The following is an 11,872-nucleotide window of genomic DNA, read 5'->3' as shown; positions in this document are numbered from 1 at the left end:
GTAGTAGTAGCCAAACATTTGCGAGATTTAACCACGGCTGCAAACTCTGCAATCCTCCGGGTAAACGATTAGCTGACGGAAGCAGGTCTGGAGCTGGCACACCAGAAGACGGAGGCAGTTTTGCTCAGCAGTAGAAAGCTACGAGAAGTGGCCAAAATTAGGGTCTGCGGCACCGAAATAACCTCGACGGAGAGTCTAAAATACTTAGGCATCGTTTTCGATACTAGGCTCACATTTAAAGCTCATATCGAATCTGCAGTCGAAAAGGCGGAAAAAGTAGCAGCAAGGCTGTCAAGACTAATGCTAAACGTCAGGGGGCCTAAGCAAGAACGCAGACTTTTATATGTAAGTGTAGTTAGAAGCATTCTGCTGTATGGAGCACCAGTTTGGTCAACAGCACTGAAGACAAAATCTTACGCTCGGGAAGCTAGATCACTGTAACGACTTTGTGCCTTAAGAGTATGTTGCGCTTTCCGAACAACGTCAGAGGAAGCAGCGTTAGTAGTAGCAGGTCTCTGTCCTATTGACATAGTGGCAAAAGAAATAGGTGCAATATCTGAAAAGCAGGAGAAAGAAAGGGTGAGACGAAATTGTTTGCAGCAGTGGCAAGACCGCTGGGACCACTCAACTAACGGACGCTGGACATATAGACTTATTCCGAGTATAAGCAAATGGCTTGACAGAAGACATGGAGAGGTTGACTTCTACCTGACTCAAATACTAACCGGACACGGCTGCTTTAAAGCATACTTGCACAGATTTACGCACGAAGACGACCCGTACTGCACTTTCTGTACAGGGCAGGTAATCGAAGACGCTGAACATTGTTTTTTCGTCTGTCCGCAGTTCGCAACCCAAAGGGACGACTTGAGCATAAAGGTGGGGAGGCCACTTAACGTTGACAACCTTGTGGATATCATGCTTGAGTCAACAGAAAATTGGTCCGCTGTTTGTCATATGGCAAGCACTATCCTAAGAAAATTGCGTCAAGCGGATTAATACCTTTCCGCGAATACCTTGCGGTTGTTCCACGGAAGGAGGGAAACGGAGCAGGGGTGGGTTTTTAGTGCGGTGAGCCGAAAGGCAAGTCCCACACTTATCGGCTTTCAATGCTTTGTGCCACCTCTACAACAAACAAAAAAAAACCTTGTTCTAATACAAAATTCAAAATTATTTTCATGAAACATTTTTTTCATTAATTACACTGGATCACATGTTTTAAATCTCCAGACGCCACCATCCAATTTGTATGTAGAATCGCCGCTGATTCCAAAAATCAAGTTAATTTTTTATTCTGTGGATACGTTTTCGAGATATTTTTAATGTACCGTTATTCAGCTTAAAACAAAAGGTGGTTCTACTTAGTCACTTATATCTCATGAACAATTCAACAAACTGAAAATGGAATATGACAAATGAAAGCTAACAAAATTTTCCATAAACCGTCTATACGTCAATTTCCGATAGGACTGATTGTTTCAGACAAATTAATTAATCATTCTAGTTTTTTATGAAAAAAATAAAAACAAATCAAATTGTAACAGCAGAAAAATTAAAAACCTAACAGATTCTGTGTCAAATTTTTGCAGTTGCGCTAAAGCTCGCTCTGTTACATACAAATCAAGTTACTCATGAAGCAAATCGATGGATAAATTAAGAAGTACTGAGTGGTCAAATGAAAATGCGCAAAGATTTTTTGTATTATTCAGAATTTCTAGAAATTTCGAGTATGCCGTTATGTAGCCCATTTAATTTTAATCCAAGGAGTTTCAACCGGCTAAAAAATCGCTTTGATTTTTGGGGAGTGTTTTTTTTAACCGACTTCCAAAAAAGAAAGAGGTCATCAGTTCGTCGGAATATTTTTTTTTTTTATGTATGTTATCGCATAACTTTGGACCACGTCATCCGATTGCGATAAGTTTTTTTGCATCGGAAAGATAGTGTCTTAGAGGTGGCCCCATACTAATCTGGTTTAGAACCGATAATTGGATCATGAAATATATATATATATATTTTATAAGAGAATTGAAGTCCGGTTTGTTTTTTGCTTAAAAATTACTTTTTTATATAACAAGTGCAATTTACAAAAAGTTGCGTAGATTTTTTGAAATTTTGATGCTAACGGTCTCCCGCATTTTATTTCATAGGAAATTCATGCCTACATGGAAAGAAGTACAAAAATCCGTCCCCTAAAAAGAATTCTCAAAAAGCAACGCCATTTGTACTTGCCCTTCATTGGACTAAAATTGAATGCGCTACAAAACTGCATACCCAAGAATTTTCTAGAAATCCTGAATAAAACAAATGCTGATGAAAATTTTTAAGAACTTTTTTTTGTGAACTTTGTATAAAGTGTGAAACTTTGATTAATATAGTTTATATTGACCCTCATTGTGAGAGCCGTGTCGAATGCAAGTCGTTTTTCGAGAGTCGAATCGTATCGAAAATTTCACGTCATTGCCTAAAATTTCCACTCGACTAGTGTATTAAAACGGAAAACCTTGGCAGCACTGTATAGTTTTCGACGCTTTTGGTCGTTTACTTATTTCAGTACGACAATAGACAATGCTGCTGTTGTCGAGTCGTACAATTTAACCTAATTTACGACTTACGCAATGAGGCTGATTATAGAATGAACTACATGTGTCTTCATAAATATTTAATGCAAAATATGTTTCACGAAAATAATTGTGAATATTATATTCGTATAAGGTGTGCACTTTAATTTGTCGCCTAGTATAGGTACATACATGCATAAATATGTACATATGTAAGTATGTACATAGGCACGTATGTACACACACATGAAACTATAAATATATGTTTAATGAAACATCTCCGCTTTTCCCCCATTTACCCTCCAAATAATATGTTCATCCTATAACAAACTTATATATGACACACATTATATAAGTCAATTACCTTTCTGAGTGCAATAAGAATCGGGAACTTGAAAATATCCATATAGTTATGATAACCTTCTCAGAAGTAAAGTAAACAGTTAACAACAAAAGTGGCCACGCTGTTATCAATTCATAGGAATATTTTTCTTATGTATTTTGCCGCATAACTTTGGTCCAGGTCAACCGATAATTCTTTTTATATCGGAAAAGTAGTGTCTCACAGTGGTCCCATACTAATTTGTTTAGATGCGATCACTGGATCATGAAAAATTTTAATTTTTATATGAATATTGAAGTCGGTTGCGTTCTTGCTTAAAAATTACTCTGTTTTATCTTTTGGTTTTATTTGAGATTTTTTTTAAATTAAGTTAATTTTTATGATATGAAAGTATTTAGGTTTCTTTCCTCATAAATTGTTGTTGAACTAATAGATATTGCGAACCTACGATGGATTCAGTGAAAGCCCTTTCGTAAGACAAATGAAAGACAGATGACAAGATAGTTCGAAAGACTTTTGTTATTCTGGCACAAAAGTCTTATGGCTTTATTCATAAAAAATAAAGTAGGCTTAAAAAAGCTTTTTTTAATTTCAATTCATTTTTAGGAATGTATTTAATATTTTCAGTTTTAAATATTTTTTATATTTTTTTTTAATTCAAGATTTTATTGTGTAAAAAAGAAAAAATATTTTTGTTTAAATGCCACTTACTTTAGGAAATTTATTTTATTTTTTCTTCATTTTAATTTAACTAATTTNAAGTTTTAATTTTATTGTTTTAGTAAGAAACATATATTTTTTTAACCCATTTTATTACTAATTATCGGGATTGCACTGCACGTGATAGAAATGTACATATATACGTATTTTTTTATTTATAATTTTTATGTCGAATTTCACAAGCCCATATCTATTGGGGGAAGCACCATCGAATACCACATGTATGTACTTTCATTTCTTTATTAATGAGCAATTCGCAAGGAAATGTAAAGAAAGTGATAAGATTGGCGAGAGTGTATAGCGACGCGAAACAAAGTTTAAGTGTATCGGCAAACAAAAAGTCCACAAATCTACAATCTATTACTGAAGATAAACAAAGGCTGCTTAAAGAAAATTAAATCGCGTCCCTTCCCCATACAATAGACACACCTACCTTCGCTTCATACATACTAAGTTATGTATTTTAGTTATTTTTGTTTGAAAATTAAAATAGTACACTTATCCTATAATAGGGATGGGATTTTCGAAGCTCCGATATTCGAGTTTTAATCGAATTTTAGCTCCAGAATGGAGTTTTTAAAATCGAACTTTGTGTTGCTAAAATTCGGATATAATCGAATTTTTCTAGAAAAAATCGAATTTCATCTTTATTTCCAAAAAAAATCAACTTTCTTGTTTCTGTCTTAGGGATGCAAGTAAAAAATACATGTTTTTCGATCTGATGCATCGAGACAAAAAATCTGTGCCAAGAAGGAACTGTTATTCCAAACTAAAATTTAAGCAATTTTTTGTAAAAAGTACTTTTTTTTATTTTTTGTTTTAAATTTTTAGAGGCTTTTACGTTGGTAGCATTAAGCTTTTGAATGAGAAGGCTCCTAGTAAAATAGTTTTCTAGAATATACCAATCCTCTAACGACCTTCCAAATTTGCTTTTTGCGGGATTTATTGAAGTAAAGGTCAAAATGACTCTTTTAGGCGGGAGCTAATAGGTTAAAATGTTTTACGAAAATATTTCCCATGAAATTGTATTATATATGTCTTAACCTTTCATTTCGCTCAGACATTTGTTTTAACTATTTTTTCGACTTTTTTGGAAACTACTTAGGCCGAGACATGAAAACTTTAGTAGGCCATGAAATAAAGATACGAGCTAACTTTTGCAAATCCACCGAGTGTTTTACTACTAGATGGGTATACTTTCAGAAAATGTGATCAAGGTCCGGGCTAGTTTCTGCTGTCCTACAGTTTAATTTGAGTTTAACTTTTTAAACAGGTGGCAACTCTCTTCAAGCACAACAAAACAACGTTCAACAATCGTTTTCAAATTGTTAACAAAGCCAAATATTTATTGGGTACTTATTAATTTATATAAAATAACGAAAAACAAATACATACATAACTCAAAGGTTAGGTTTTTGGAGATTTCATTATAAGGAGAATATGTTCAGTCTAACAGATGACCAAACTTCCCAAACATGGCGAGGATATGTGTCTATCCATCTGTCTTTTTGTATATCAAATGTATGAATTGATAAAACTTTTTTTCCCGAAAAATTTTCAAATACTTCGATACGTCAATAAACGTGCGATATACTTATGTACATATTTCATCAAATGAAATTTTCTTTGCAGCCTCAATTTACCTACTACATACATATATATTAAATATATATAAGCATGTGGCGACGCCTAACGCCAAACCGTTTTACTATTCCGTGGCGTCAATGCGTTCAATATCAGCGCGTGTTGCAAGACCAATGTCATCATGCTGGAGATCATGCGCCTTCTCGAACAAGTGGGTGAGTAAACGCGAATATGGGTATTTGCTGTTAATTTTTGAGTCACCTTGACAATTCTCATTCATACCAGCTGATGGGGAAGAGCATTTGAGCCGGTTATTTTGAAAGTGGCATAAGTCATTTCCATCTTTTGTGCTTAAGTGGTTGCATCTATAAATCATTCTAGCGCAAAAACCTAATGACAAAACCTTTTATTTTGGCTGTGAAAGTTGAACGAATAACAGACGCGTTCAGATACAGGTAAGTGATCACTGATCACTAAAACCAAGCGGCATGAAATTAACTTATGCCACTTTCAAAATAAACTGCTCATTTATTAATTTTAAGTGCACGTGCACGCTGATTTCACTTTCATTAAAATTGTTATTCATAAGCTAATGAAAATGCTTTCTTACAGTTGAGTGTTTTTGGGTCCATACATACACATGTACATATGTAATATGAAGTACAAATAACCTGAAAGCCCAAATCGTCCAAATAGTTAAGCAGGATGATTCTTGTTTTGGGAACTAGGTCAACAAAGCATTTCTCAAAAATATTCTTTAAATACTCGTATCAAAATAAAATTAACTCATGACAATATGCTTGCTCTCAAGACTTTAATTGACATTGTGTAGATGATTTTAGCAGTAAGAAAATAACTGCGATCTCTACAAACGGTATTACACTTATCTATTCTTATTTACCATATACCTCTTTCGAAAAAAAATCTAGAATTTCTTGCACAAAACTGAAACATATATCTATTTTGCACTTGTAAAAAGAAGCTAGCAATTTATAATCTAATATATGTTTATACATATCGTCGTTTAAAGTACAAAACCGCGTATCGTCATTCTGCAAAACCGCGTAACTGTCTTTGGCTGCCAAAAACTAGATTTGCTCACACAAGCTCTTGGCCCAATCCTTATCCCTTCGGCCTGAAATATACTCGCCAGAAATGCGATTTCTTTGTAAAAAAAAGAGAACCATTTTGAAATATGAGTGTTTTTACTCTCTAGAAAATAATTTATGCAACCTCACATACGCGCTTTTGTACTTTAAACGACGATATGTACATTAGGGTGATCAAAAAATAGTTTAAAATGTTTAGCTCTCACCCCCTAGGTTTTTCTAAATGGAAAAAAGAATAGCCGTATTTTTTTGTCTTTGAAAATAATAATATTTAGAACTGCCTCAAAGCCCAAAAGTTTTAGATTTATTTATGGGGAAAACAGATTGTCGTAGAAATGCCATAGAATTCTTGAAAGTCGATATTTTTCGTTCGGAAAACTCTGTTTCGTAGAAATGCCATAGAATTCTTGAAAGTCGATATTTTTCGTTCGGAAAACTCTGTTTCTCTTCAGGAGACTTCCAATAATAATACGCAACTGTGTTTTTTTTCTTTCTTCTTAAACATTGTGCGTCAACGATTGTTTTTCCACTATCTAACTTATCATTAAAAGCAGGCATATTTTTAGATGACTGGAAAATCACGCTCATCACTCCCGTTCATAAAAGTGGCAGTAAAACTGAAATCTCCAACTAACGCCAAATCTCGAAACTTCCAACAATTTCAAGCTTTTTGAAAAAAATCGTTATGGCAAAATTAACTTTTGCTTTCAAGCATTTTATTTGTTCAGCTCAGCATGGTTTCGTTCCTGGACGCTCTACAGTTAGTAATCTTCCTGTATTCTCTAATTATTGCATTTCATCTTTTACAGATGGGTAGCAAGTAGATGCTATTTATACAGATATATCCAAAGCTTTCGATAGAGTCTCCCATGAACTGCTACTGTCTAAGCTTACAAAATTAGGTTTTCATTACACATTTTTACGCTGGGTTGAGTCCTATCTAAGCAATAGAATAAACTACGTTGTGATTGTCAATGTTAAATCATTTCCTATATCGCGACCTCGGGAGTTCCACAGGGAAGTATACTTGGGCCTTTCGTCATTTTTATAGTTGTTACATTAATTACTGTAATTTCCTGATGTTTTAGCTCTTCAAGCTGAGTTGAATAATTTCACTGAGTGGTGTCAAATAGGTTAGAAGTTAATACACAAAATGCTTTGTTGTAACTTATTCTACGATCATCCAGTATAAGATATCTTCATCCTATCATATTCCTGATACGCTGTCATCTCGTGTTCTCAAAATACGGGATTTAGGTGTTGTATTTATTTGACTCTACTTTTACATTTGTTGAGCATCTTAATTATGTAATGCCAAATGCTTTTGCTTCTCTTGCCTTTATTAAAAGATTAAAGATCCATATATACGAAAGCTTTTGTAAGATCAAAACTGGAATATGGATCTGTATTCTGGAATCCAGTTTATGAAGCTCACAATAGAAGATTAAAGCGTGTGCAAAAAATATTTTTAAAAAACTGTCTATCGCAAATTAATTTTGAATTACCCTTGCCTCCATATATGTATTTCAAGATGCAAACTAATTGGATTACAAACTTTTCAAAGCAGAAGAATAATATCAGCACTTACATTTCTTTATGATATTATTAATGGAAATATTGATTGCCATTTATTGTTGGAATCTATAAAATTTAGAAGTCCGATTAAAAAATGTAAGGCGCCATAATACATTTTTTGTTGATGATTTTAAAACTAATTCTGCTATGAATGGGCCTTTCACACGGACTCTCACTGAATTAATTAATTTGGATAAGCAAATCAGATTTAAGGATTTTTTTGTTTCCCCCTTTGCATTTTTTGTGGTTTTTGGCACACCTATAAAAAATAGTTAATATTAAAAAATGTTAAAATAAACAGTTGGGTATTGTTACTGGAAGTCTCTTATAGAGATATAGACTTTTCCGATTGAGAAATATTGATTTTCAAGAATTCTATATTTTTACGAAAAAGTGTCTTTCCCCATATAGAATACATGGAAAATATCATCGGCTTTGAGGCAGTTCTAAATAAAAAAATTTTAAACAAAAAACGGGTATTCCTTTTTTTCATTTCAAAGAATCCTTGGGGTGAGATCACCCTAATGTACATACTTACATATGTATGTACACTTCGTTGTGGCAGACTGGCTCTTGATTGCGAATAACTGATGTTTCTTCAGTTTCATATGAGAGTGTATTGTTCTCCAGTTTCATAGTCCTTAAAAGGTTCGCCCGACGACTTCTCCGATGAACGCTCTTGACTGTGGGGCTATTTTTAAAGATAAAGAAAAAAGTCTGAAAATATTAACGATGGCTCGAATTTTTTCAATAGATCTTTGACAGATAGTATTCGATCGTTACGTAATTTTTACCACATGAAAGGTCGGACTGGCAACTTAGCAAAGCGACAATCGTCTCTCCTTATAACTAGACATTGAGCATTTGTGCAAATAAAACCCAAAATTACAATTTTCGACTTATCGTGTTTCGTCTTTCGAAAATCAAAATGGAGCATATGTGAGCAGTTCATTTTTGCTTTAGTTCCTCAACGTTAACTGTAGTGACAAGTGACATACATATATTTGAAGGAACCAAACTTTGATAAACCTTGACAAGTAAACAAAAATAATAGTATTTAAATATTTTATGAAAAAAGGCCGATTTTAAATTTTCTTAAAGAAGGCCATATTAAGGCTGGTTTTCACTATGTCAAATTCATTGGAATTTTGTCATCAAAAGGGTGAAAACACCATGCCAAATATAAATAAAAAACGGCACATCGATTGATTTAAGTCAGAATAGGTCTTCAGTCCTGTACATTGCCGTGATTGTTTCATGCCGAAGAGCTATCCCCCAAATGTTTGAAATGCTTTCATTTTTTCAATATAATTTTGTTCCAATTCGCGTTTCGAGTAATACTCGAAATTACATCTGGATATAATATCTAGCCATTTCCGAGCAAAAAACTACTATTTAGTTTGTATATTTCTAATATTTGTGACATTTTATCAAGGCCTTCCCTGAGGAGCCCTGAAGTTCGTAAGAAGCAGCGTAAAATTCAAATTTTCTAGATTTTCCTGTGCAATGTGATATGCATCAATTAAGAAAAAACCGAATTTCGATTCTCGTATTATTTGGATCGATTCACGGATCGATTCGGAACTAAAAATTCGAAACAAATCGAATCGGAAGGGCTCGATTAATCGATCTTCCATTTAATCTATTTAAAAGCGGCATCTCTAGTCGAAGTTCGAGAATGTGGGAATGTTCATCAACATGTTCTTAACATATGTATATTTTTTTTCTTTTAATAAATATAAAATTTTCAAGGACATTCATAAAGGTTTAAGAACCATATGCAATAAGTATTCGTCCTTGTTCACAAAAATTTTTTTTTTCAATTTTATAGAATTTTCTCTTTTATTTGATACCCATCTTGCTATTCTACATTGCAATGCATTTTTAAAATAAAGTTTTGACTTAGCCAAAGTCCTTTTAAAAAATCCTTACGCGAGAGAAAACCCAAAAACGACGTTATTGATGTTTTTTTTATACATACATACATACATAATAAACTGCCGCACGTTGTTATGAAATGAAATTAAACAGCTCCTAGCAGCTTGCACTTTTGCTATTTTTAATGGTGGCCTTAATGCGCTGTAATATGTTAATATTTATTCGTGCTAACATATTCAATTAATCACTATCAGCAATGGAATTTTAACAAAAGTATTACAATAGAATTAGGTGGCTAGAGCGTGTAAGCTCTTTGGGCCATTAAGATCACTCGCTGCTGACATGACAGAAATCGGTATTTTTCCATAGATGCATCGAAACACCTAACTTGCATACGTTTTTAGTATTTATACACACTGCTTCCAAATACATTTGCATCAACGATTCAAAACAGTTAGGAATATTATCAATGTCAATGACTTTGGGTTGCCATGGTCTAGACAGGTGAAGAGCACGTAAACGTCACTACACTACACTACAGATGCTTAATATACATATGTATGCACATACATACATATCTACACAATTACTATCAAACGGCTAACCCATTTTGATAAGCCTAGCTACCCTGGGTGCTGAACAAATTAGCGTGAAAATTTACATCAGCCATTGATAGCGCATTCTGCATGGATGTATATCTTTGCATGTGCAATTAGATAAACACCTGTCCATGCATGTACTTATGTATAAAATACGGATTTTGAAAATGAAGAAACAAGTATTTGAATATAAAAATAGGTAGTCAATGTCGAAACTATGCGATTGAATTCACGAAGGAATTATGAGAGAGTAAGCTTTCATAAGCCGAATATGTATGCGGTTGCCACTGGTTGCTTGGATTACTTTCCAATTGTTTACGTACATAGGTAAACGCCCTGGATACAAGTGCCCCAGATTGTTTAACCAAAGTCTATTACGCAATAAATAACAATGTACACTTATTAATATAACCAGCTTTCACTTACAGACACACATAGTAAAATGTTTACTTGAACATACAGTATTTTGCTTTGCCATATTACAACAGAAGTATCTATAATGACTAAAAGACTAAAAGTAAAGGAACGCAAAAAAACAAATTTGTAGTCCATTTTGCGTATTCTTTAATTTCCGTTAATTTAAATTCAGTTGAGTTTGTCACTTTTCAAGATTTTGCCAGAAAAAATTCGTCTGACTAAATCTGACTTCTTCGGACTGAAGAGAGTCACTCTCACTGAGTGTTGCTCTCTCATTTTTGTTGTCATTTTCGAGTTGAGGAACGCTTTTTGGACTAAATCAGACTATTTCGGACTTTTTCTGACTATTTCTGGGAGATAAGGAACGCAACTATTATAGGTTAATTTTCTTTAATATTAACAATACTGATTTTCGTATCCCTTGCCTTTTTTATGTTAGTTAAACGGCCATTGAAGAAAAAAGTTCGCCAACATTGCAAAAGTGTTATTTTCAAGATTTTTCGGTCAAGTCCTGAATATTTTATTATTTATTGAAGCACCGAATACTTTAATGTTAACTCCGACACAAACTATGTGCAAATTGCTTTTAGGTATTTATGTACGTTACTTTCCGAAAAGATTATGTTCCTCACGCCCGTCACATGTAGGGTAGCCAGATGCGCTGTTTTAATTAGTACATAAACTTATTTTTTTATTGTACTGATTTTAGAGCCCGAAATCAGTACGCAAAATCTACTAATTGTTTGAGTTTATACTNTTTCCTCACGCCCGTCACATGTAGGGTAGCCAGATGCGCTGTTTTAATTAGTACATAAACTTATTTTTTTATTGTACTGATTCTAGAGCCCGAAATCAGTACGCAAAATCTACTAATTGTTTGAGTTTATACTGATTTTTACATTTAATAAATATTTTTGTAAATTGGTATAATTGACATTTACTTGAGGTTAACATGCTAAAGAAAATGGTTTTTGGTTTGAACTATTATTCAATAATAATTGCTTGGTTTCAATCCAACATAAATAATAGCCCTGTTCCAGTTACTCCACGACTTGCAGGTTTTACAGGCTGTTTCCGCCAGTAATAACC

The 11,872-nt window shown here is 33.6% G+C and overlaps 1 protein-coding gene across 2 annotated transcripts in view; it reads left to right on the top strand.

Annotated features, from left to right (window-relative positions):
• Positions 1 to 5,257: 5,257 nt before the first annotated feature.
• The window catches only part of LOC108360310 (electron transfer flavoprotein beta subunit lysine methyltransferase-like), a 60,560-nt gene continuing 53,945 nt past the window's right edge, over positions 5,258 to 11,872 (top strand). Inside the window, exon 1 of one of the 2 annotated variants that reach the window (XM_017612543.1) lies at positions 5,258 to 5,420. In XM_017612543.1, coding sequence (XP_017468032.1) covers positions 5,299 to 5,420 — 122 coding nt within the window. In that variant the 5' untranslated portion in view covers positions 5,258 to 5,298. The remainder of the gene's footprint in view (positions 5,421 to 11,872) is intronic. The other variant, XM_017612544.1, reaches the window with a different exon arrangement.

The sequence above is a fragment of the Rhagoletis zephyria genome, unplaced genomic scaffold (genome assembly GCF_001687245.7).
Source record: "Rhagoletis zephyria isolate East Lansing unplaced genomic scaffold, Rhagoletis_zephyria_1.1 Rzeph_scaffold_00556, whole genome shotgun sequence".
NCBI lineage: Eukaryota > Metazoa > Arthropoda > Insecta > Diptera > Tephritidae > Rhagoletis > Rhagoletis zephyria.
The sequence above is the reverse complement of the archived record's forward strand: the minus strand, read 5'-3'. Positions and strand labels throughout refer to the sequence as shown.